The 27936-nt window shown below is 42.5% G+C and overlaps 1 protein-coding gene across 3 annotated transcripts in view; it reads left to right on the forward strand.

Moving 5' to 3' along the window:
• Window positions 1-11701: 11701 nt before the first annotated feature.
• The window catches only part of LOC147628300 (uncharacterized), a 56949-nt gene continuing 40714 nt past the window's right edge, over window positions 11702-27936 (forward strand). For 2 of the 3 annotated variants that reach the window (XM_086814134.1, XM_086814136.1), the window contains exons 1-3: window positions 11702-11909; window positions 14963-15068; window positions 15325-15405. In XM_086814134.1, coding sequence (XP_086670260.1) covers window positions 11809-11909; window positions 14963-15068; window positions 15325-15405 — 288 coding nt within the window. In that variant the 5' untranslated portion in view covers window positions 11702-11808. Of the gene's footprint in view, window positions 11910-12097; window positions 12287-14962; window positions 15069-15324; window positions 15406-27936 lie in introns of those variants that run through there. The other variant, XM_086814135.1, reaches the window with a different exon arrangement.

Consider the following 27936-nt stretch of genomic DNA (forward strand, 5'->3'; position numbering starts at 1 on the left):
TTTCATGGAAGTCATGGTGGGGAGGATCCAGAGGCTTACCTTTGTGAGTTTAAAAGAGCTTACATTAGTAATGGGGATAGGAAGTCTATAGAATGGGTAGAACTGGGTAGAATTATTACCTTCATTTTTAGAGGGAAGGGATCTTCAGTGGTGGATAGAAGAGCAAGAGAAAGAAGTGGAAGTGGAAGAAGTGTTAAGTGATTGGAATAAGGTAAGTGTAGCCTTATTGGATAAATTCTTATTTAAGGAGAAGTATGATCAATTGCTTATTGAGGTCTCACATCTTTCTCAAAGTGACTGGAATAAGGTAAGTGTAGCCTTATTGGATGTATTCTTACCTAAGGAGAAGTATGATCAACTGCTTATTGAGGTCTCACATCTTTCTCAAAGCGTTGATTCTATGCAGGGTTATGGTGAATGGACCACTAAGTTCAGAGAGCACACATTGAATGTCATTTTCACAAAGATGGGGTCAAGAAAGACTCATCAATCATGGTAGGGATTGATGGGTTGATCTTGTGGCAATTCATCTTTAGATTGAAGCCTAGGTTATAAAAATGGTTAAGCATTAAGGTGATAAATACCTAGCTGGGGCCTTGAAGGTAGCCCTACCTTAGGAATCAAGTCTTGAGGAGGAGGATGTAGATCAACCAAAGCCTCATAAGTTATTTTTTATTTTGCCTACACCAATAATGTCATGCCATTGGATTTTCAAAGGGAAACATGTGATAGTTAAGTGGATGGTAATGTTATGGATGCCTTGGTTGTTGGTTTTATTGATGTGGTTGATACAAAAGAAGAAGGAGGTCACTTTGAATATGGTTCTATGGCTATCTATTAGAGGAGAATATTGAGGTGGTTCAAGAAGAATGTCAAGTATAGATGTTGATGTAGCAAGTGAAGCAACTTGGGACATCAATGTGTTTTATGAAGATCATAGTTATATGATTTAATGCAAGCAGTATTGATGACATGATGTGGACATTGAATGTGGTTCTATAACTATTCGTTAGAGGAGAATATTGAGGTGGTTCAAGAATAATGTCAAGTACAAGATGTTGAAGTAGCACGTGAAGCTACTTGGGACATTGTGTTGTATGGAGATCATGGTTATATGATTTAACGTAAGCAGTTTTAATGACATGTGGTAATGAAGGCTTTACTACAAATTTTCCAAAAGAGGTATGCTTGGAACAAGAATTGTCAACAAGTGCTTGCATTGATGTGAATTTGTTTTTCTTATGATGTCTTTGGTATTAATGGTAATGTTGTGGAAATTCTAGAACAAATCTATGGTAGTGATGAAAAATGTGGTGCCCTTAATCATGTTACAAGTGACAAAGGTTTGAAGGTGACACTTGCTTTATTAATGATATGATTAGAGTTTTTGACTCTTGCCTTAACAAGTAGATTTGTATATGTAAAAGGTATTCATGAGGATGGTGGTATTGATGATTATAGTTCTTGTGATAATGCTATTGGAAAAGACCATATGATGTCGACCTCATTGTGGATGATTGTGAAAATTTTGATAGAAGCATGATAATGTACGTTTTTATGATGAGCGCACACTATGGAAGTTGTGTGATGACATATCAAAGATGATGTGTTCTCCCATGATGAAGACGTCTAGAAAAAATGATGAATTCTCTTGGGATGGTATTTATATTGATAAAGATCACATGGATGTTATTGTCAATTTGTTTAAGGGTGTGATAAGCTTTCAGGGTTAGTTTAATGAATGGAGGCTTAAAGATGAGCAAGGGATACATTTTCTATCGATGTCTAGAGATTCTTACTTCAATAATGTAGTTCAAAGGACCTAGAGGATACTTCAAAAAGGGAATGGCTTACATGAGGGATCTTAATGCTAATTGGAAAAGAATACAATACATGGTCTTGCAGTCGACATAGTTCCATTTTGGTCCGAGGGAGATGTAATACCAAAAATTTCATATGATTAAAGATTCTTTATTATAATGAATAATATATGTGTGGTGATTATCCATGTGTAGGACCCATCATTTGGTATGCTAATAATGTTTTACTAAGAAGCAAAGATTATGTGAATACTTTCTCACTTAAGGTTTTAAGGGCATTTTGGGAAGCTTATATGAGCAGCTAGCCGATTATTGGCGGCATCTTGGTGAATTATCCTCAATGGCTTTATGATTTTTTAGCTCTAAATATCTTGTTTTACATGAAGGATTCCAAGGATTTATATGTAATATTATATATTGGGTGTGAGAATAATTGGAGTGTTCGTTATGCATACCATGTATATGATTTATAAATACATTAGTATGGGTTATAGTGCTAAATGTATATAAAATTAGTGATGAGTCATAAGGTAGGAGTGGGACTTATATCAATATGACAAAGTAATTCTAGTAAAATAAGATGCATAACACATGCCAAGCTTGTGGGGGCATGTGGAGGAGTGTGAAAGTATGCATAAGAGAAGAATCCTTCTAGAAGTCCTATGTGGACTAAGGAGATATTCGACATGTGTACTTGAGGGGACTTTGTGTGGGATCACGGTGGCATTGAGCCTATCTTCCAAGAAGTTAACAAGTTTTTGAATTAAGAAATCAAGAAGGCATATGTTAAAATTACGTTAGCCAAAAAGGACATGTGATAGTAGCATCCGTGCTCACGTAATCCAAAGTTGAATGCTTCTTCTATCTTTGAATGTAATTTTTGAGAAGAGCGTGAAAATTATTCTATATATAAGGAGAATTCTTCTATACAAGGATCTTACTCATTTATAAGGCATACTATAAATACTGCGTATATAGTAGCATATTACTGTATCTCATAAGCCACAGAGTTTCCCTAGATGCTAGAGCTACCCTCACTCTTGTAGGTTATTACTTTCCTACTTGAAATTCTAGTTTCTTTGGGTCTTGATGGGTGATGTTCTAACTTAGTAAGCTTGTCTACATATATGATGAGACTCATGCTTGTGTCAATGTTCTCCCTTATTGTCTACTCACATTACCTCTTCTACCATGTGTCTAATTGAGTCTTTTTTTATCACTTTTCATTATACTTCAACAATTGTGCACCCAATAAGGTCTTAAATAAGTAGCCCTAGCATTTAGATTGGTGATATAGTATGAAGACACCTCACTAGGTTGGCATTGTCCACTCTAGGTTGGCATTGTCCACTCTAGGCAAGGTTGACAAGCTAGTGTCACATGCTTGTTCAATAACCACACCCACATCTTCTTCTCCAAGAACTTCAAATCTCACTTCCTTAAAGGGATAGACCAAGAGAATAACTCTAGTGTCAATTCAAATGGTTTTGTCCTTGGACCATAGCAAAACACTTCTTTCCCTCTAGCTATCTCGCTAGCTTGTTTTGTCATCACGTTCCATGGTTATCTTAAAAAAAAATTGGTGCTTTTAGTGTCCTGCATATCCTTTGTAAGCATTATTTATCCCACTTGGACAATACCCCTAATCATTTCACATATCCGAAATGGCAAGGCCACATCCCTAGTAAAGCATTTTACTATCAGAAATGCTATTGATTCCTTGTCAAAGGTGATGAAATTTTGCAAGAATTTTTGAAGAAGTTAGAGCATATATATGCTAACTTCTAGCTTAATGCTTTTACCAAAGAAGGTGCGGAAATGGTAAACCTTCTTAGATCTTACTACGGGTTAAACCCCTTGTTCACTTCTATCCCTAATATTCTTGTTACCTCACCCCAAGGGTCTATTTTTGGAGAAGCAGCTATCAAAAAATTCTAGGAACAACTCTCTTCTACTTCTGATTTAGTTTTTTCTAATTTGGTCCCTAAGGTTGCCATTTCCTTCCCCTTTCCCCCTTCTAAGCTCATTGAAGTTGAAGGCAACGAACCCTATTATTGATCACCCACCATATTTGGCTAATGGGTAGTAAGAGCCTAGTTGCACCTTTACCCCCTCTGAGGCTTGGGTAACTCTAGCAAAAACATTGGAGGATCGCAAAGCTAATACCCTAGCTGGAACTCAACTTTTTTCTAAATGTGATTTTATCAAAGCCCCTTTTACTATGAGGGACGTGGATACATCCAAATGCACTTCTTCGAGAGGTATTTTCGGACGGACTAAGGGTTTAATGTCTATCCAAGATGGTGCGGAATACTGCAACACTACTATTTTGGAATGTCTTTTGCCCTTATCTCAAATGTTCTTGCAGAATATTGGATAGGGACTCCAAATGCGAGTTAGCCATTTTACGGTTGACCATGTTGTTTGGTACTGGCTACACCATCTACATTCTCTTTTTCCTAATCTACTTGAGCCTCTCTGTATGACTCTTCTCTATTCTTAGTTGAATAGCCAAGCCCTCAACTGTGTTATTTCTCATATTACTTCTCTCTTCTTTAGGAGCTTTATGTTGGATACTCTTAAAGAACTTAATGAAGGCAAACCTGATACTATGCTCACTTCACATTCTAGTTTTCAAGGTAGTAAAATTATACTTTCTCTTCTGCAACCTTCTTCTAATGATCCTACTTCTAAGAGAATTTTTTCTTCATCTCTTGTATTGGATGTTACTCATAGTGGGTCATTCACTAGCTTGTTAACACCTCCTTCTAGTAGTTTTAAGAAAAGTAAGCCCAGATTTTTTAATGGAAGAAACATTGGTATGACCCTGCTCATTTCTCTTTTAATGATATGTAGTGGAAGGAAATTTCTCTCAAATACTCTCTCTGATCACTCCAAGATCTTTGTGCATTGTCTTTTTGCCAACAAACTTTTGATTATGTACATCCTCTTGGCATTATCAACAAGGTTTGTTGCTCGATTAAACCCCACTTAGATTTATCCATATTTGCTTTAGAATGGAAATACTGTAGTAGCTTGAGAACTATTATATTAAATAATAATTTCTTGAGAACTAATGAAACCATAACTTGTAATTTTTTAAGTAGCGATTTGAGTCCCTTTTGTATGGAATTTAAAAATTTTGGAAAATATGTATATACTACTAATATATCTATAGTAAAGAATCAATATTTGAAAAAACTTATGAGTTCTGGTCTTAACCACAACCCTCTTAACCCTTTGAATGTACATGTAGCAATTGGTGCTTTACTGGAATTATGGATCAAAGTTTAACCTCACTTGCTTTTGACTCCAAAGGAAAGTCTTGAAATTGGAAAATAGATTCCTCATGTATTTTACAATAAATGCATGGATCTAAAAGATTTAAGGTTTAATAACAAAGAATTCTCATGGTTGAACTCTGATTTGGAACATGACATTGACGATTTAAATCATCAATTTCTTATTGTTGGGCTAGATAAGTTTTCTAATACCCCTAAACACTTAGCTAGAATCGTTGGCTTAGATAGATTAATGAGTGCTGATTTTTATAAAGTTAGTAACTTCCCTCTTGATTTTTCTCATATTCTAACCAATAAATTAGAAGATTTGAAGTACACCTCTCTCAACCCTCGATTTCCAATATTATTTCCCACTCCTTCGGTATATATGGATGATATTCTTTCAGTTAACAATGAACTTTTTGAATCCTTTTTGCGTGAAATTCACCCTTTAGACATTATCCGCATTGAAAACACCGGTCATACCTTTCTCCCTCCGGAAAATAAAACTTTTTATACTAATGTTACGTATTTGAACCTTAATATTAAGTTACTTCCGCCATTTGTTGGTGACTTTGAAATTAAATACTCCTAGAAAAAAAGATACATTACATGTAAAGAAAAAAAGTAACACAGACCTTTCAAGAATTGCAGTAACATGATACTTGGTAATCTTCACTTAATCATCTATGTATCCTCTCACACTTTTTTGGCAATTAAATCTATATTGAGCTAATTTAAAATTTTGAAAATAATGGCTTCACACGAAGAGAAATATTGACTTGTATTACGAGTTATCTATTGTATGATTATTTTATTGGTTCGAGAGTCGACTTCAAGCTGATCAAAGAATTAGTGAGGTAGAAGGTCCACACAGGGACCTTCTACCTCGCACCTTGTACTACTTGGACCTAGGATACGGGTGGGCGCACACACAATTACTATGTGTGGTGTGTGGCTTCCACTGAAGGATACTATCATGGTTCCCTTGGACATCTTGTAATAGCTAGTATACTCCTTGCTGGACACCTTGTAATTTGGCTATTTGAATGGATTTATGTTATCCTTTGGAGGTATTGATGCTTTGCAAAGTCCCTTTTTCTCTTTTTTTTTTATAAAACTAGTGCAAAAGAAATATTTAAATCTTTCCTCTGCACTTTTTAGAGTTACTTAAGTGCTTAATGGAATCAGTGCAAGCAGTGTTCTAGAAATGGTACGTTTGATTTGGCTTAGAACTTGTTCAATTTGAGAAAATGCATGTTCAAACTTGTGTAAGGAGGAGAATAAAACCCTTTCAAAATTATGGATCTTTAGTTATATTTATAAAATTTATACATTAAAAATCCTTCTCAAATATGAATACTTAATTTTCAATTCAAATTGTAAAGGTTTTATTTCTAGGTTCAATTAAAATTTATTTCCCAAACTATGGTCATAAATGGGCTCATATTTACATGGACATTGGTTCTTATGGTTAGACTTTTAGTCTAAACTCTTTTTAAGCACCTATTTTAATAGTAAATTATTCATGCTTATGCATATAAAAATAGAGTTTCTGTCCTCTTTTGTCGTGCATGGGTAAATGCATTATGCGCTTCTGTTTCGGGTACGCATGTGGGTAAAGCTGCTCCGTTTTCTGTTTCGCTACATGTTGCATATACTCAATTGGGGTGTCAGCTATTCAAGTGAGCTTTAATGAAGATGCAGGCTTTTCTGTTTATCTCTGCTGGGGCTGAACATGATTTCTGGCTATCTCTTATATCTATAGTGCTTGCTTCTATATAAAGAGAGCTTGCTTGGGCATTCTATACACACATCAATCTCTGAGTATGGGTATCTCAATGTTATTCAACATATAAGGCATACAATTTCTCTACTGAAGGGCTTCAAACCTCCTAATGGGCTTCGCTACTTGCACACATGGCCACTCTTGCATTAGCTACCCGAGAGCAACCACCATTGTCAAAGCAAGTTAGTTTTCTTGTTTTTCTATTCGTATTATCTATTTTTTTGGCCTCATCCTTATGATGCTAATACGATTCAGAGTAACAATCTTCTTTAGATTATTACTTTGTTGTCTATTATGGGCTTGCTCACCCAATATGATATACATGTTGTAGCATATTTGTAGGATTGAAAGATTTTTAAGTGGAACATATATTCAAAAATTGTTATTCTTCTAAACATGATTAATTTACAAACCAAGGCTTTGGTTCTTGTATAATTTTACTAACTAATTGCTAGCAACACTAACCCTTTTTGAGAGCTAGCTATATGAGCATACTTGTGTCTACCCAAAGTCTCCAGAGGAGCAATGACAGAAACTCCATACCATTGGTATTGATACCATAACCCGATCTTGGCGCCCTGACGACGTGATCAGGGAGGTCATGGTGGTAAAATAGTGCTTATCACGTATGCTCACAGTGATGAGACTGAAAGAGTAGATATGGACTCCCTACTCTTCAGCTTTTTGCTCTTTTGTTAGCAAATGTCCATGTGTTTGGTTCTATAATATATGGATGTTTGCTACAACTTTTTTCTACATTTTTGTTGGCTTTCGCAATTGGCATATAATATTTTTCATTAATGAAGGTTTTATCTCTTGATGTTAGTTAAAGTTACTATCAAATGGTTTACTTTGACTTATTGATTACAAGAGTAAGTGTCACAAATTAAAATGTGAAGGTTAAGTATAGATGTTCTAGTTTAGATCGGCAATAGGGTATTTAGGATTCAAACACACACACACACACACACACACACACACACACACACACACACACACACACATACATACATACCTTGGTCTAGTCTCATCATTTAAGGGATCTTGGGGTCTCTTCTTAATGACACTAAGGTTTTTTTTTTGTGTTTTGCATGCCAAGGTAGGGATCTAAGGCTAATGTGTGTTCAAGATCTTGGGAGTGTAGGGTTTTCCCCTTCTAAGCTAAGTTCAAGGCCAAAAAGATCAAAACTATGTAGTAGAAAAACTTTTTAAGAGGTCCCCCACCTAAGTATGTGCCTTTATGGGCTTTAAGTGTCACGCTAGGGGTTACCTAAGCTTAATGTATGTCCAAGATCTTGGGAGCGTAGGGTTTTCCCCTTCTAAGATAAGCTCAAGCCAAAAATAGCAAAACTATGTAGTTGGAAAACTATGTAGTTGGAAAACTTCCCAAGAGGTCTCCCATTTAAGTATTGTTCCCGGCCAATTCCCCATTAATTGTGTAGTTTTGAAAGGATGGCATCAACTCAAGGCATGTATACCTTCAAGTAAAAGCTTAGAGAAAGACTTTGAGGTGGTTTTTTTTTATAAAGAAGACAACTCACTTTGCTCACTCAAGAGTTAGGGGGGAGAAACGTTTGCCTTGCCTCCACAAAATCCCATTTTTGGGGGGTGTTTATAGATATTCAAAGGGTGATTCATGTGATATTTTTTGAGTTTCTCTTCATTCCCACCTTGTTCCTAAAGCCTTAAAGGACTTCAAAAAGGGGGTTTTTTCATCTAAGCTAACTTAACTATCTAAATTAAGAAAAGCATACTAACCTAGTCTTTAATCTCTCTCTCTCTCTCTCTCTCTCTCTCTCTCTCTCTCTCTCTCTCTCTCTCTCTCTCTCTCTCTCTCTTTGTGTATGATCTCCTTCAATCTTGACTATGTGCACAACGGTGATGGCCTTCCTCTTTGTCATAAGCTTTGTCATAAGTGGCAGTGTCCCGACGGGCAAGGTAAGGCCTCTCTCTCTCTCTCTCTCTCTCTCTCTCTCTCTCTCTCTCTCTCTATTTGTGTATGATCTCCTTCAATCTTGACTATGTGCACAACGGTGATGGCCTTCCTCTTTGTCATAAGTGGCAGTGTCCCGACGGGCAAGGTAAGGCCTCTCTCTCTCTCTCTCTCTTTCTCTCTCAGCTTCATCTCTCTCTCTCTCTCTCTCTCTCTCTCTCTCTCTCTCTCTCTCTTCTCTCTCTTTCTCTCTCAGCTTCATCTCTCCCTCTCGGCTCCCTCTCTGTCTCTCTATTAATAATTAATACTAAGTTTATTAATACAAATATATTAAGAGTAAAAATAATTATTATTAGGACTAATCACTTTATTATTAATATCATATCAATTTTAATATGATAACTTTAAATCTCACTTAAATAATTAAACATATAAAATAATTAACACTTTGTTGCATTATGCTTAATACACATATGCTTTAAAGTATTTTACTTACTTGTTAAACTCCTTATTCTGCTTTGTTGTGTTATCCTTTGTTGCAAATAGTTCCCAATATAGAATGGGGTATGTCTTCCCTCTTGGGAACATGGAGAGAGAATTCAAATTTGTAATTTTGGGAGAAAGATTCAAGATTTTAAAATTTGGGAGAAAGATTCAAATTTAAAAAATTTAGGGGGAAGGTTAGAATTCAAATTTTGGGGGGGAATCTCTAGGCATTGAGGAAAGATTTAGAGTACCGATTAGAGGATTTTGGCCTCAATGCTTATAGATTTAGACTCAAGTCCAAATCTATTCTAGATTAGATGGCACAGTACACACCAAGGCAAGAGGAGTAGCTTGGGATACCATTATTATTCCTAAGGAAGGGAGGATTAAACATCACATTGATCCTCAGGTGCGGTGTAAGGCTTTGCTTTGTAAGCTGATTGTTAGAGGAATTCTTCTTGGCAGTGAGCCTTGGAAGGACTTTCTTTTGTAGCAGATTACAAGGTGGTGATTGGAATTATAATCCACATTTTTATTTTTTTCTTTTGTAGCAGATTACAAGGTGGTGATTGGAATTATAATCCACATTTTTTTTAGATGTAGAGCACCGACCACCTTTTTTTGCCTTCAGTGAGATCTCTTTTGTGAGCCTAGGATTGCATGAGGAGTTTCTTGGTTCATATACCTCCGTGGTGAGTTGAGGAGGAATCCCATTGTGTGGAAAGACTTGATTTCATATGAGTATGGTAGACCTCTTGAGGCAACCATGCATATATCTACTGGGTTACCTCCACAACTCTTTTCCCCATACTGTTAGATTGGAAGAGGCTTAAGAGCCACACAGAGGATGAGAGAATGCTTCGCACACATCACTTGAGGGAACTAATTAGAGGATTATGCTGATTGATGTACCCAAGCATTGGATCATAGGGAACTTCGTGGAAGGGCCTCATCACTCATGGTTTGGGGTGTTTTCACGGAAGGGTACCCCTTTGGGTCATGTGCCTTCCCACTTCGGGTGAGGTCGATGTACCAGTTTTTTACTCTATTTAGGATAGATGGTTCTTATAGAGAAGCCTTGGGCAGGATATCTTTGAGGGTCTGATGGTCCCCGGTCAGTGAGAGTAGTGGGCAAAGCAGGGAAGAACTTTCATATTGATCCCCCTCAAGGGATGATTACATATTCTTGAAGCCTCTAGCTACCTAGTTAGTAAGAGTGGAGGGATGCTTTTAGCCCCATGAAAAGCATGCCCTTCTTTAGTTACACTATGCAGAATGCCAGGCACTTGGCTTTGGGACACATCTAGAGAGTCCCTAGTCTTAGGCCTCAATGGGAGGCTTATGGGATCACCCTTGACATTCAAAGAGATTTTTAATGGAGGTTGTGGCACTTGCACAAGGAAACAAAGATTTCCTCTTTTATTTGGCTTTCTCTACATTGTGGTCTTAGTAGCAATCAGTTGTTGGTGCTTGCACAGCTTGCCCGATATGCACAGGAGTTACAGAGAGACAATCTACCATTACTTATGGGAGTGCATGGAGGCACAAAGGCTTTGGATTACCATGCACACCTTTTTGGAAGGATGAGGAAGGATGCCTACACAGTCAGGTCTTAAACTTAGGTTTTAGGGGAACAATAAAGATACGATCATGAGGATTAGCGAGGGAGTGGGTTGATGGTGCCACCTTCAAGACCTCCTAGAGTCAGGCTACGTATCACCAGCACAGAGGTTGGACATTGCATGGGAGATCAACATCACAACGTGTCACATTGATAGGCTAGATGCATTAAGAACATGGAGAGCACTTTGTTTTATGATACACAATGTATTTGTAGGATTTGGTGTGACATTATCCACATGCTCATGGCCTCTTGCCGCCTGCATGCCTTATCATTACTTTTTTTATGTTTGTTTTCTTTATTGTTTTTTCATTCTACCCCATTTGTTTCTCTCACTATGCATCTGCACTACACCTTCGATTTGCAAGCTACTCAAGGGCTGCCGAGAGAAAGTGTGGTGAGCTCACGAGAGAGTGGGATAATGGCATCTTTTTCACTACCACTCATTTGGGACCTTACTAGCAGCACAAGGTGCCATATTGATTGAGATTTCCCCCCTACTTGATGTGAAGTCTCCCGTTTTGTAAAAGTTTTCATACTTAATGAAAGTCTCTTGTTCAAAAAAATCCTACATTGTTAATTTTATATTTTCCTCAAACATTGGGCACCTATTTTGATAGGGTCAAAAATTGAAACAAGGTGAGGAGTTCATTATTTAATACAAAAATGAAACAAGGCTAGGAGTTGATTAAAGTAAAATGTTAGACTTAAGCTCGTTGGTTTAAGGGACGTAATGGGGTGGCGTGTGACTCTTCAAACACAGCGGCAGAGAAGCTTTCGTCATCGTGGGCTCTGATGCGACCATGGGTTCTATCGTCAAGTAACATTTTTCTAGGGCTTTTTTAACGCGTGTTGGAAGCTGATGCTGCTGCACGCCAATGGCGAAAGCGAACGTTGCCCAGGAAGTCGTCTCTGTGATGCAGAAAATCGCCCATGTGACTGATGAAAAGGATGATAGCCGAGGCACCAGCATCTACACGTGAGTGACCTTCTTTGCTTTTTGCTTTTTCGCTTTTATGCCTTTTTGTTGCGTTACGTACATGCTTAGATTGCGCTGCAGTTCGTTTACATGATGATATGCCACTGCATGAGACACCAGATACATGTAGGATTAATTAAAGTTATCTGCCTTAATCTCTTTTACCATTCACATTCATGATTCTCGAGGGGGGCTTTTGGTCGCTTCAATTCAGCCATGACTAGTAACCTTGTGGGATATACCAAGATTCTCCAGAGTATCTTGACTACAAGGATGTTAAAGAGCCGATGAGTCTGCAACATTCTTGATGAAATTGGTGGTTTTAAGCTTCAACCTCATCTCTCCAACTATATCTCCATTTGGCGCATGATTAGACAGTACGGCCATGCTATCTTCTTGACCTAAATCTCTTCGAATTCTGCCAACCTGTTCAAGGAGGCATTTTCTTTGAGCTTCTTGTAGTTTTCTCTTCTTTTGAGGGTTGTAGTATGCATTCGACATATGCCTTTTTTAAAACTAGTAGAAGGAGCTTTTATTGGGAAAAAAGAGAGCAGAGGACAAAGGTTGTTTCAGAATGGAAGTGACAATAGGTTCATTCCGTAAGTACCACACTGGAACATTTGTGAAAGCCACTCGAATGAAGCCAAATGAAGACACTACATACTGTCATACCCTAGCTTTTGTAAGGTGTAGGAGGATTTCTGTGTTTTTTGCAAACGTTGGTTATCTACTTGCCCTTGTGAACTGGCAATTGAGGCAACCAGATACAAGCCCAGTAGACTCGCTTCTCTCGAGCACACTTCACTGATTTCCTCCTGCATCTTGCTTAGCTGAGTTGCCATGTATGCCTGCATGTCTGCCTTCCACCTATCCACTCCTCTTGCATGGAGGCACGCAACTCATGCCCAAGGTCATCACTATCCTTGTTCTCCCCGAGTTTCTTTTGTAGGTGCTCAATGTCAGTATCCTGCATTTTGCATACTTCTCTCATGGTGGTTAGGCATGTTTTGATATGGGGGTAGTCGATCTTCTGTGAGCTCGCCCAAATCGAGCTGTATTTCCTCTCCTTCTCACCTCTAGTCCTTGTTGCCGGCAAGCTGTCCATGTTGGACTGAAGGGGTCCCCCTTATGTTGCTGCCTTGGGGGCCTGAGCAAGGGTGGGCGGGCAGAGAGAGAAGCGAAGAGAAAGGGGGCGAAGAGAGAGAAGGCGGGTGGGAAGAGAGAAGGGAGCACAGAGAGAGAAGTGAAGCAGGTGGGGAGAGAGAAGGGAGTGCAGAGAGAGAAGCGAAGAGAAGGGAGCGAAGAGAGAGAAGGCGGGTGCGCAGAGAGAGAAGCGAAGAGAAAGGGGGCGAAGAGAGAGAAGGCGGGTGTGCAGAGAGAGAAGGCGGGAGGGAAGAGAGAAGGGAGCGCAGAGAGAGAAGGCGGGTGGGGAGAGAGAAGGGAGCGCAGAGAGAAGCGAAGCGGGTGGGGAGAGAGAAGGGAGCGCAGAGAGAGAAGCGAAGAGAAAGGGGGCAAAGAGAGAGAAGGCGGTCATCTGAGATCTGATGCACATATTGCCCTATCTCAATCCGCAGCTGGTGTGATGAGGTCCGAATCTGTCCAATGGCACAACGTATCCCATGTGATAGGTGTACATCTATGTATGCTGGGCGGGTGATAAAACCATCTCATGAGAGGTACAGAAAATGGCTCTTGTAATGAGCCATTTTCATGCCTAAGGGCTCAAGGGGAATAGTCCATGTCCTCTCTGTGTCCACTCTGGCGATATCCATCCTAATCATGCAGTTCTGCTCTAAGCGGGTGAGATCGATCCAAGTTGTACTGGAAAGGTGGGGGTGCCTCTATCCGCAAACCATGTAGGTCAAACCATGATCTCATCTGAGTATACCAGCAATGAGTATCTCCATCCTCTGCCAATTGTATGGATGAGGTCAATGCCAATCGGGAGTACCTCTGCTGAGGGAGCTCCCATAGCCACTGTAAAAAGGTAACTGCCTGGAATAGGGCCTTAGTCACTACTGGTGCGGCACCCAACTCAACTCGAACAATCTCGTGTGGTAGCGGTGATTTGCTCCGAATCACGCGGGCAGTCATCATAATCAGTGGTCTCTCCATATGCCTCCATCCCTCATCCGTCCCTCTCTGAGATCTGTGATGTATGTTGGGCCCCCAAATTGGAGCTCCATACAGGAGGGTCAGTGTGACAAGTGTATCAAATAGCCACAATTTGGTGCGCGGATCCTAAAACTGTATGTGTGCACACTGCCTCTCAAGCTCCCCCAAGGTTGCATGCCCTCGAGCTAATCTAGCTGCTGCTGCCTCCTTCAGGGAGAAGCGTGGTCCTGTTAAGGTAACTCCCAAATAGACATATGACCTGACGTACTCAACCGGCTCCCCTCGGAAAGTGAAGTGATACTCTGATCTCGTCACCCATGCCTATGTGGTGTTATGTGATCCAAGGTAGTAAATCCTCTCCTGGGGCCTGTCCCTGTGCTCGGTGACCATGCCTCTCTGCCCAGCGGCTCAGCTCCGACTCTAATATAGAGCCATATAGTTTGGCCAAGTAATGACCAATCATGATCGTCTTGTAGTTACCTGGTACCATGAGGTCCCCACTCTTAAAGAGTGGTACAATGGTATGCTCTGTCCAATTTGCCGGGAAACCCTCACCACTCCTCCAGATCCTCTGGTACCTTCCACTGTGCGTGGCTGAGGGCAGAACACTGATTCCCATCTATAACCGTGCACGTCAAGAAGCCTCTTGTTTGTGGATCGATGGGTCTCCATATACATAGCAATATCATTGTGCTTGAAAGTATCCTCAAAGTACAAAAGAAAACAAAGACTAGAGCTATGAGATGGGAATGTCAAATCCGAGCCATATGATACAAAGTGGGACCATCATTATCATTCAACCTATGGAGCTAACCCCCCGCGGTAGGGGGAGGGGACCATCAAGGAGGGAGGGGAGGGGGGAAGAGAGAGAGAGAGAGAGAGAGAGAGAGAGAGAGAGAGAGAGAGAGGCTTGACTAAGAGCTTATTTGAAAATGTAGTGAGGAGCAGAAAACTGCTTTGGAGGAAGCCAGAAGCTGCATAGAGAGGCTTTTGACAGAATACAATCAAGTTCAACTTGATCGGGATGTGATTCAACATGAAGCAGTAAGATTTTCAGTGTTTCTATAAACACGGGAAGGACAATTTTGTGTGTTGTGGAGATAGTCAAGTTTCATGAAGATGTGGGTCTTGTATAAACAAACTTTAATGTTTCTTTGATCACACATGAGAAGAGTGCATAGGTTGAAAAAAGATCTTTATATAGCAAGTCAAGCAACTTGCATGTAGCGAGGTCATTCATAATGCTTTGGTAGTTCTTTAATAGTATGTATGCTGGGCATATGTGTGTTTTTCAAAACAGTTTGCCACCACAGAGTTTTATGAGGAAGAACTTCGAAACAAGAAGGAATACATACATGAGCTTGAGCTGAATCTCGAACAGGTGAAAGTTTTTTTTTTTTTTTTTTGAGAGAGATTATACTTATGTGCGAGGGTTCATTGACAGGCCAAACTGTTACCACTCTATGTTGGCACAATAATGGTGTGGGAGTAATAGGAGTTAAGAAGGTTGGACAGTGTCATCTTTTGGAGCTTTGCTTGTGCTATGCTTTTAAATGCTCTCTTTTTAAAAAAAATTACTTTTTTGAAAGATGATTTAGCTGAAGTGAGTGAAATGTGTGCTATCAATGACTTGATTGATTTTTTCCATGATGTTTTTAGTCCCAAGCCCCACCTTGAACCTTGCAGCAGGTGTAATTTACTGAACCTGACTAAATGCTAGAATGTAGTGTTTTCAGGTTCACGGTGCCCTACTTGAATTTAGGGTTTGTACTATGCAATACCCACACAAGGGATTAACACAAAGTTGAGATGATTAGCATTAAGCTATACTCTCACAAGATTATGCACCTTGAGCAAGACTAATGAAACACTAAGCAATACTAATCAAAGAGTTACGCATATTTGAGAACAAGCATAATGGAGTTTGACACAAGGTATTCACGAAGTAAATACACAGCTACTATCCATGATTCACTTTACCTCCCTTCATTATCTTCACCTCCCTACATCAAGGGATGTGTGGCTTGATTCTAGGAGATGCCAGCTACACTTTAACCAAGATGCCTTTGACTATTACAAGGCTTTTAACCTTAGACTCACCACCTAGACTAAGGTTCACGTAGACTCATGTGTTCCACACATGGATACACAATAACACATGGATGTTAGATCATATAGGCTTTTCAACAGCCCTTAAAACATCAAACAAATTTCCTCACAGACTCACAAGGCCAAATTATCTTAAGTAGGGATTCATGTTGTGTTGCCTGGATAGGATGTGATCTGATATATGGAAATTGAGGTGAAGGTCTTGGGAAATTTTAAACATAACGAATCTCTTAAGCATGTGCAATCCTATGCCATATGAAGTCTTACTTCAATCCTCAAGAAGGATCTAGTTTTCAAAAGCACCAAGAAATCAAGGACTCTTATCTTCATACCTACTCCCTTGGAGTATTGTTGCACCTAAAGAAGGGGAGACATCTTACCTCCACATGTATTCCCTTGTGTCCATTGCACTTGTAAGGGATTGCCTTTGGCACATGCAGCCTTATTGATGATTTAATTCTTGATTGCTAAGTGGGGTTTATTGTCAGAGTAGAAGAAAAATGTTGGTTTGTTGTCTTCCAGAATCCAGGGTGCAGGTTTGCAATCCAGCTCTGCCCGTCTTTGCTGCTCCATCAGCCTACTCAAGGACTTCACAAACACAGCTTTTCTTCTGACCACGTGAGCCAGGCTACGTTGTCCAGTTTCTAGCCGCTAAAGCAGTCCAGCGTAGCAAAGTGCTGGCTTCTACGCATGCAAATCACTCCAGTGCTCTCCTTCAGCGTAGCAACCACATGCTAAAAGTTATATGTCTAGGGTGGCTCATATCAAATGATTGATTCCATAATTGAGGTCACTAATTAAGGCAACCAGATACCTAAGAGATTAAGCAATTAAAGTAGCCAAATCACAAAAATAATAAAGCGCTCATTGCTTATCAAACTCTTAATACAAATCAAGTTCAACCACACCATAATATAGCTCTATTAAGCTTACAAGCACCACACAATGATGCCACAAAGTAAAAAAATATCCAAGAAAAGATCCTTCCATTAGTTACCAAAAATGGAGCCGAATCAGCTAAGTACATGACCTAGTCTCAATCATAGAAGACGAGAAAAACAATAGGGGACACAGAGGTGCTATTCCTCACTGGCTGGCTGCTCTCGAAGGAAGGCTAACTCATACAATGGGGGGAACAACCAAACATGTGGCGTGTAATGCCAAGTAACCTTGCTGTCTTTGACCCTAAGGAAAGGACCGCTACTCCAAATCCGCAAAAAAGCCTCTCGGCGCTTTTGCCTAAGCTCAAAGCCGCCTCGAAGCTTCTCCCACTGGCCGCGGAGGGTGTGCATGATGTCCGTTGTCACCATTTGGTCCCTTCAGCAGTCTTGACTAGTGTTTCACACACTGAACAGAGCCAAGGTGCGAACGGGGATTTTCCACAGAAGAAAGCTAGAGCATTTTACTGGCATGGTTTGGCTTGAAAGATGGCCATACAGCATGAGCAGCATGGGATTTTATTCATCAAAGTGACTTATAATATTTATAAGTCGGTGTGTTCACATGTCATTAAAGACAGGCTGGACATATTATTATTTTGGGCATGGAAAGGTGGACAAGGAGGCGCCTAGATGAAACTTGGCCAATAAGCTTTGGAAAAGCATAAAGTTGATATTTTTGGGCTAAAACTCGAGTACAAGCCAAGAAAAGCTAAAAAGTTGATATTTTTGGCAAGATAAGCTATTTTGGGCAAAAAGAGGAAAGCACTTCAATTATAGCTAGTCGACTTCATTAAAGGGGCTCGCTCTCTCTTTTTTGGGCATGCGCATCCACTTTCGGCCATGTGCAGTCTCCCTCTCTCTCTCTCTACGCTGGTCAGCAGCCATACAGTACTCTTCTCTCTCCTTCACCCTCTTGCGCTGGCTGTACAAGGTACAGCTCTCTCACTCTCCGTTGGACAGGCCGTACAGTGCTGCAGAGTGCTTTCTCTCTTCTCTCTCCACTAGCTGGCCAGAGATTACAGCCACTGTATTACAGCCGCCGTCAGAAGGCTGTCCATACTGTCATATAGAGGCTGCATCAGCCCACATGTGTGAAAACACACGGCAGATTTGGGGCTGTTTTTCCGGGACTGTTTTGGAGAAATATGGGGCTCATTTGAGAGCTCTTCTGGGGTTGATTTATGGCTCTATTTTGGGGCTGTTTTGGCATGGAGTTCGGGGCTGTTTTGCGCTCCGTTCCGGGCTGTTTCGTGGAGCTGAATTCATGGGACTGTTTTGAGACAGTTTTTGGATGGCTTTTGGTGCCGTGTTTATATCTTGGCTCTAAATTGAGATCTGGGCAAGAGTTGTGCTGATGCTTTGTGGGAAATCTGGTGTTGATTGCACCCGCACCTTGGTATCTTGTAAAAGCTTGTCTATCAATAAAGAAGTTCATACGGGGGGCCGGCCATTCCGGCTCAATGTGGTGTCTTTATGTTATATGGTTCTTCTGTTGTATTATCATGCTCTGTTTGGTATTTGAAGTGTTGTTCTATTATTATCGTTCCGGGTGTCCCCCCGCCCTACTTGTGACAGTGGTATTAGAGCATAGGCTTTCTCAGAAGCAAGAGGCTTCCTTCCAACAATGAGAAAGAGAAAAGATCAGAAGTGGGGACTACACTGACCCCAACAGTTTTGCTATTGAGCTTATGGAAGCAGTCATGAACATGAGCAGTAGACAGATTTTATCCTCAGAATATGGAGTTGGTTTTATGTGCTCGTGTTCAGCACTCTTTCCATATAGACTATAGTGGATTATAAATCAAGCTTACGAGCAAGCTATATGGAGCTATATCTCAAGATGCCTTATATATATACTAAGGAGATATTTCAATTTGTTGCAAGTGTTTCTGGACGCTTAACCCTTGTATGCCTGTACAAGGAGAATTGTGTGTTGTTTGTTTGCCTTGAACTATTTTAGGTAAACAATATGGCTGAAAAGCCTGGTTTACATGGTTTTTCATATGGACATGACCAAGGACTATGGACTGAGTTTTTGGTTCCTTTTTGCTCGGATGGAGTATGTTTTTGGCTCCCTTTATTTGGGATGCAATGGATTTCTAGAATATATCTTATGAATCGAGGATTTATCTATGGATTTCTTTTATCGGCCGAAATGCCTGTAAAACTATTGGTAGTCGAAATGCCTATAAAACTATTGGCGGCCGAAATGCCTGTAAAAACTATCTGTCGCGGACATGCTGATGGAGAACTAGGATATTTATGCCTGTGGCTTATTCTCATCTTATCTTCTACACTTGAGCCCACCTCTCCTTCCAGGTCTATGATCGGGATACCACCACGGAGTGCACGTGGTAGAGTACACTTGAGCACACCTCTCCTCCTAGGTGTGTGGTCGGAGTACCAACACGGAGTGCATGTGGTAAGAGTGAACTTGAGCCCATCTCTCCTCCAAACTGTATGTTATGAGGACCGACATGGAGTGCATGTGGTAGAGTGGACATGACACCTTCTTTTGGCTGGGGACTTATGTCTGCGTCTAGATTCACTCATGAAAGGGTGGTAGCCCTGGTGAGTGATGACGTGAACTCATGGAAGGGTGGTAACCCTGGTGAGTATTCTCGGCACTCATGGAAGGGTGGTAGCCTTGGTGAGTGAAGTCTCGTGGAAGGGGAAACCCTGGCGAGCATGTTTATTCATGGAAGAGTGGTAACCGTGGTGAGTGAATTTATTCTGTGAACTCATGGAAGGGTCGTAACCCTGGTGAGTGTCGCATGAACTCATGGAAGGGCAGTTTTCCTAGTGAGTAAAGCCTCGTGGAAGGGGAAACCCTGGCGAGCATGTATGATTTCATGGAAGGGTTGTTGCCCTAGTGAACCATATGGCTTAGACATGTGTATGGATCATAGGGGTGGTTCCCTTATATAGTCCAATGGCATGGCAAGATGTTTTGTGGCTATGTACGCTCCTCCTTTATTTTTTTTATTTTTTATTTTTTGCAAGATAGAGACTTCTATTAAGAATGAAAAAGACATACAAAAGTCACGGTTGTAAGCCGGAAAAGAATAGAATCACCCCAATATGTAAGGTGATTTCAACCACCACTGAGGAGCATCATGATGCCATTGTTGAAATATACAAGTGAATAGGGTGTGTGCGGGAACAAGCCCTTAGCAAGAGGCTGTAAAAGAGAATCTATAAATGTGAGAGAAGCTGTGAAAAGGTGAGAAGTATCCACTGGGAGAAAATAAAGGGTAGCATGAGAAGATTTAGGAGGTGTGGAGATATTCTGGGAAGAGGTGGAGAGAATCAAGCAAAAGAGGTGGAGTGAATCAAGGAGAGATCAGTGGGATTAGATGCTTGGATGTAAACTCTATAAATTGAGGCATTGGCCTAATGAGAATTTGCTGGTTTTTGATTATCCATGCCTACATTAAGCTATCAGTTAATTGCTCACTAATCACATCTTAATTATCGTCTAATCTCTTTTCTAATGATGTTGATTCTAGCATTTGATCCACCATAGCTCATCACATCGCTGCAAATTCAACGTGGTATCAGAGCCTAGCCTAGAATCCATCAAATTTATGAGCCCATTATCTTGCTAATCACCTAGCTAATCAAAATTAGTAGATAATCAAGTTTTACCTCTTCTTTTCAAAGAGCTTCTGTACCCCCAGCTGGTGGAGGGGCTGGATCTCCCTCCAGGCTTAACAAAAGCCTTCAAGACTTTAGCCACAAGCCTCATGCTCCAGCCCATTCAAGCGATTCGCCAAACCGCCTTCTACAACTGCCAATTTTCGCGAATTCGCCGGTTCCTTTTTTCTGAAGAAGATTTGAGATCTTGTCTGCACCAGAAGACTCAACCTCCTGCTGGTGTCGAGACCGGATGGCCGCGATCTCTCTGTGGTGTAGCCGTGGTGTCTGGTAGCCGGCTAGTCTGGGTCGTCGCCTAGCTCGAATCTCCTCCGCTCTCGCTGAGATGTCACTCCCAATGTATGTGGCTGGGCTACTGGTGCCAATCTCTGGAAGAAGTCAGTCAACTGGGACTGTCTTCCTCCGCTATGATGTGCGGGTGTCTGAAGTAAGATCTCCCTGTGTCTCTGTAGTGCTAGTAGTAGTCTGCCTAGCTGTCTCTCGTCCGATCTCTCCCAGATCTGTCTAAGTGATGTGGTCCCTCTAAAAACCTCAGGATAGCATGCCCTGATCTCCTGCAAAGCACCACACTGGCAAACAAAATGCTCCTCTGTCTCTACCCCCTGTCTGGCATAATCTGCAAATGCGCTCTGCTCGAGGGATGCGTGCTGCTCTCCCAGTCTCGATCTCTAGTTGGTGTGATGAGACCCTTAGTCTCCCAATGGCTACTCTGGCTCCATGTGATAAGTGGACCTCCACGTATCGTGGTCGTTGGATGAAGCCGTCTGTGGAGGTGCTCAAGAAGTGGTCTCTGTAGTAGAGCATCTTCGTCGGGAGTGGCTGACTGGGAGATAGCCAAGTCTCCTGTATGTGGCCCTGCCAAATGTCATGTCTCATGACTGTTCCTCTCTGTCTGAGAGAGGCGTCTGTGTGGTGCAGCTAGGTCATACTGTAAGGGTGGTAATCTGTCAATATCAATCCTGTGTGATGATATCCACTGTACCACCTGGGAGTACCATGACCAGGTATGTCCCTCCTCAGCAAGCTGTCTGGATGCCTCAAAAGCAGCCCGAAATACCCGATTTAGTGGGAGCTCCCGCATCCTGTGTATAAAAGATATAGTCTGGAACATGGCCTCTACTAACATAGGTGGTACAGCAAACTCCGCTCGAAGGATATCATGTGGTACTGAAGGTTTGCTGTGGATCATCCGTGAGAGCATCAAAATCTGAGGGCGCTCTATCTGTGTCCATGAGGATGTAGCCAAACATGGTGCCCATACTGTTGCTGCATGCATCAATGCTGGAGTAACTAGTGTATCAAATAGCCACCCCTTAGTATGGGGCTCCTGGAAGTGTGCCTGGTGACACTGGCGTTCCAAAATTGCTAGTGCTGCGTACCCTCGTGTCACTCTGTCTCTTGTCTCTGGCTGCCTGTGCCATAGAGAACCCTGATGAGCTGGTACATGTGACCCCAAGGTATACATATGAGCCCACCACCTCTACCTGTCCCCGAGCTAGTGTAAGGATAGTCTGGCATCTGACTGCTGCTGCTGATGTATGAAAGACCATAACCTTGGTTTTCCCAAGGTTCACTGTGAGTCCTCGCTCCGCACAGAAAGTATTCAGAGCCTGTAGATGCCTTTGTAGCCCTGTTCGAGTAAACAACACAAGAATGATATCATCAGCATATAATAGAATGTGTACAGTCGTACCTGAGATGTCAATCCCAGAGCCTCCTCCGTGTATGATGTAGTCTGCTACCTCATCGATGTATAAGCCAAAGAGTGTCGGGGAGAGAGGGCAGCCCTGCTTCACACCAATGGTGCTGGCAATCATATCTGATAGTCCCCCTGGGCATCTAACTCGTCCAAACACTTGCTCATATAATCTGTAAATCCCCCACATCATGTCGGGGGGTATGCGCGGTGTCTTCAAGGGGTGGAAGAGGCGCTCTCTCGAGACTGTGTCGAAGGCTTTGCGGAAGTCCACAAAACAGCAATAGAGTCTCTGTCTCCGTGCCCGAGTTTGGTCAATCAGGCATCTCAGGGTGAAAATGTGATCAATAGTAGAGAAGGCTCGCCGAAAACCTGCCTGACCAGGGGCACGAAGCCCCTCCCTCTCAGCGTGTGTGCTCAATTCTGCCTCCAGGATAGCCCCATAGAGTTTGGCCAAGGTATGACCAATCATGATAGTCCTGTAATTACCGGGGTCCAACATGTCCCCAGCTTTGTGGACCGGTACAATAGTGTGCATCGTCCACTCAGCCGGGAAACCTTCTACCAGAGCCCTGTTAAAGAGGTAAGCAATAAAAGGAGAGAGTGTGTCATTTGCATAAATGAAATGCTCACCCTGTAAGCCGGTGTGATCCTCAGCTCTCCCATGTTGGAATCTATGTATAGCTCGAGATACCATATCGATAGTAAAGAAAACAGATGAGGTCGGTGGAGTCTCGGTGGGGCGAGGGATGAGTGGCTGGTGCGGAACATCATAAAGCCCTTCTGCATAACTCTGCCAGTGTTGAGGATCAGTAATCGGGGTGGGGGGGCATGGCTCTCTGAGTCGTCGCCAAGCAGTGGCTGCATCTTTGCTCATGAGCATGTGGGAGATGTCCCAGTATTGAGCCTCCTCATATGTGCGTCGATTACGGCGTGTAAGAGACCGCATCTGTCTACTGGCCTGCTGCTGTGTTATGTACCCTTTCGCTATCTGGGCTCGGAGATGTCAATGAAGCTCTCTGCACTCATTATCATACCATCTATTCTAGGGCATGTCCCCGGATCTAGGTGGCTTCCCTGTCTGGAGATGGTGTGGAAAGCTGTGGCTAGCTGCTGTGTGCAGTATGTGTGAAAGCTGGGCCGTCAGTACATCGATGGGTGCTGTAGGGTCCATACCAAAGAGGCCATCATGTACTTTTGAATCATAAACGTCTGCAAGCTCCCGGGTAAAGTGGAAGATGGTACGAGATGCCTGAGTGGTCGAGGGTGGCAGATCAAGAGAGCTCCTAAGAGAAAAAGCCAAATAAGTATGGTCAGCACCAATGGGGCATGTAGGGATAGTGAAAGAGTCTATCAGGTCTGTGCTCTCCCGCGAGCCCAATATGTAGTCCACAGTGCTGCTGCCTCCTGATGATGGGAAACATGTGAGTCTTCCCGATTCTGGCCATTGTGACATCCCGTTATAAATAACGAGATGGTGTCTAGCTCCCAGGTCCAGAAGGTGTTGCCCATAACCTGTACTGTCTGGCCCACTGTCCTCTGACATCCTCATGGTCCCTGCATCTACATCGTCTAGTGCCTCTAGGATGAGGGGATCTGTGAAGTCGAATGATTCACACTATCGATTCTGTGTGCGTGCATTGAAGTCCCCCATCAGGAGAACCTCCCCCATGGTCGAATAGTGTAGGATATCTGCGGATAGAGTGGCGTATGGAGACTCACTAGGAAGGGCCCCTCTCTCCTCTCCTCCTCCAATCTGGTCCTCCATGTGACCTGTGTTGAATCTCGACCCCTTCAGCGGGAAGTAGCATGTTGCCAAGTAAACTGTTCTCACCTCTGAGAGCTGTAGGCTAATCCACATGTAGCGTGCCTTTGGGTCTCTCGACACCACCCTGATACGCTGGTGTAGTGCTCGTCTGAATAGTATAGCGATTCCACCTGAGCCTCTGGAAGTGCCCTGTCGCATCCCTTGTCTATACACTGATTCCCACTGGTACCCTGCTACCCGTTGGTAGGCCTCTCTCTGGGCTTTCATGTGTCTCTGTCAGAAACATGGTGTCCCGGTTCTCCATAACCTCCTCTAGTCTACCTGGATGTGTCCATAGAGCCCCATTGAAGTTCCAAACTGCTGCATATATCTCCTTGTGCTTCTTGATAATTTCCTGTGTCCCATAGGCCATATGGCACTATGCCACCATCTTGCCCTCTATGTATACATGGCCGTCTCTGTAATGTGCCTTTTTCCCTTCAGCACGTGCTGCTTTAATTTGTTGCATGCATGATTTCCTATGTTGTCTCTGCATCCAAGTTAGGTCATCATCAAAGTAGATGGGGTCCCCTGGTAGGTTTCTCAGAATAACTCTCTATCTCATGAAGGTTTGCCTGCTCACTTCGTCTGCGAACTGTAGCACTAGGGCTTTACTTTGGGTGGGGTCCTTGGGTGGGGCTGTCCTCCATATCTTGGTGAATGGAAGTGGTGCATCCTCCGCATGGCCTATTTTTATGCATAAGTTTCGGCCGTCCGCCTCAGGGGTGCACCCCTCTGTCTCTGGAATACTTGTCACGCGTATGTTCAGGCGACGGATTCTCCTAATCTTCTCTTCATCTAGTGTGGATTGGACCATGTGTGTGTCCTCTTGTACTTCTTTCTTAATGTTTTTTTTTTACCACTTCCACCCATCCTTCTCTTACTGCTTCCATCTTGCCCTCCAGGGTTTTGGTAATCGTCTAGGTGAGCTCCTCCTTCATGGCTTCTTTGTCTGCCTCGAGGATTTCCCCTTCTTCTGGGCAAAAGCACGTGCTGCTGCCCAGCCCAGCCTGCCAGCCTTCCCATGAGCCAAAAGCGCTCCTGTGTGTATAGCTGCAGCCAACTCTAGCCAGAGAGAGCCCACGTGCTGTTCAGCCCTACCCTTCTTGCAGCCCACGAGTCGCCGAAAAGAGAGAGTCAAAGCTCCTGCATGTGCAGCTTCAGCCGGCGCTTCCAAGACAGAAAAGCACATTTTTTTTGCAGCCCGACTTCTCCAAAAAAAATGGTCTCCCCCAAAAATAATGTAACCCCTCCAAGGGGCCACGATTTCCATCCAAGGGGTCCTTTGTTTTTAAAGGTTATTACAACCTTTGTCCCCTCCCCCCACATGGGTTATGAAAGGGACTTTAATAATACCTTGAGTCCTCTTTGACCCCAAGTATGAACACTTGACAAATGTCCTACACACTGTCCGCCATGTTTCCATGCACACTTGCATAATGTCAAGAGAAAAATACAGGGCCGTAACATAACCCCCTCTTGAAAAATGGCAAGTGTCCTCGATTGCACGCAACGGCACAGTAAGGCATCCATCGAGCAGCGATGCCTCATATAACAAAAGCAATCGCCCTCAAGTGCATCTGGGTGATGGAACAATCATCCTGCACAATATGGCTATGCTCTCGTGTCAAAGTGACATGAGACTCTTGCTTGTTCCATAAGAACCTGCAGCAAAAGTCTAAAACCAAGTGGAAACACATAACCATGCGTCATTCCACATATGACACACACATCCATTCGCAAGCAATATGCTCCTCAAGATGCTTTACCCACTCTAAAGTAACAGGCTAAGGCCCATGGCTTGCATTCAAATAATACATCCACTATGTACTTTCCACGTATGTCCTTCCTGATGCTTTACCCATTCATTATATGGCCATCCCGCAGGACCCACAACATAGTGGTACACCATGAACATAGTAAAGTACCTGATGTATCATACCAACATACATTACTCACAAAACAGAATCCGGAGTATTCCCGATGTATTCTCAAGGGTACCAGGATCCAATGGCACCAGAATATAATAATACCTCAGAAAGTGTATGAATACATGCACAAATAGAGTTCGATCCATATATCCATGAACCAAACCAACTCTAGGCCTGCTCGCAAGACTCATGCCCTCCATAGAGTCTCGAAGTGTTAGCTCAGGTTGCTACAAACTTTGAGCACAACTAAACCATGCCATTCCAAAGGAGACCAGCTCCACAAATAGCATCATCTCAATATCCAATTGACCAATCTTGTGGTCAAGAATAGCCAGAACCATATGACAAAGATCAATGTTGCAATCTTCCTCAGTCATACCTTAGTTCCAAAGGCAAAAACCATCTTTGTTAACCATAGATGTAGACAAAGTTATCCATAGTTGCAGTTATAGTTCATGGCGCGGCCGACTGTGAACCATACCCAACTTTACCATCTCATGTGACTGGTACACAATATCATAGAAGTCCCATAAGCAGATGTACTGTTAGCTGTCAGTACCTTCGCCAAGCGACCTCTAGATGACATCCGAGTCTATCTGTAAGAAGGGAGCGGAGGTGCTACCCCCCTCTTGAGCATAAGGCAATGCTCCAGACCCCAGCTCTGCTGAACCTGAATGAGCCGTAGCAAGAGTCGGCTCTAACTCAAAGGCATCAAGATAAAGTTGCAATCCTTGAGGTGAATCTGCTAAGTCACCCTCCTCGATCCACTTTGCATCCATCGGTGAATAGTTCTTGAACTTCACAGGATAGCAAGCCTCATGTGATACATCCTCAAGCACATCCCCTCCGAAAGGTCTAAGTAGTCTCACATGAAATGCATTGTGAATCCTCTAGTGATCTAGTAGCTTCTAACGATAGGCCACCTCACCAATCTTTTCCAAAACTTGCTTGCACCCTACCCCAAATGGTAAGAGCAAGTCCCTAATTAAGCATAGTAGACCACCACTGCAAAACATAGAAAGAAACTGCCTTCCGAACCCATGAAGCCTCCGTGAAGATACTACCAATGTCAAACTGTCGAAAGCCATAGCCTTCAACCCATCTTTTGCTCCATAACACTTCAACTGCTTCTTGTTCCTGGCCGGCTACTTCTTGTCCTTGGTGTCTTTTCTCCTGAGCCTCATCTTTAACTTTTTCTCTTCACCTCATACAAGCAAAGACACACAATCCTGCACTGCCTCCTACACTTCCTTTTCACTTTCCACATGTTGAAGCTTTTGATGCGACTCTCATGAGACAACCACGAGCTCGCTCCCTTAGGAAAGTTGGCAATGGAACCTTGTAAACCGGCCTCGGCCTTCAGACAAACCCAAAGGGCGGTGCAAAACAAATTGGGACACAACACTTCCAACACCTTTGAAGACCTAGAAAAGGAAAACAAACAGGGGGAGCTAGAGTGCTCCTGCAAACAGCACACGAACACCAATTGACCCCAAAACGCAGTGGCGCCCCTTGCGGTATTTCTTTAATAGATTATAAGAGCTTTGATTACAGTAAGGCTAGAAACTCAGCGGTCACAGTAGAACTACTGAAGCGTGCAAAGACCTTGCATCATGGCTTCTTGTTCACTCGGCATCCACAAACAATTCCAGCTATTGTTCACATCAAAAGACTCTTTCACATGAGTCCTGCATACAGAAGCTTTCCCCTCAATCAAGGCTTCCACAACCATCCATAGGCTCTCACCCCATGGACAACATCACACCCTGAC

Source organism: Cibotium barometz, chromosome 19, assembly GCF_041138505.1.
Source record: "Cibotium barometz isolate CiBa-2024 chromosome 19, ASM4113850v1, whole genome shotgun sequence".
In the NCBI taxonomy this organism is placed as follows: Eukaryota; Viridiplantae; Streptophyta; class Polypodiopsida; order Cyatheales; family Cibotiaceae; genus Cibotium; species Cibotium barometz.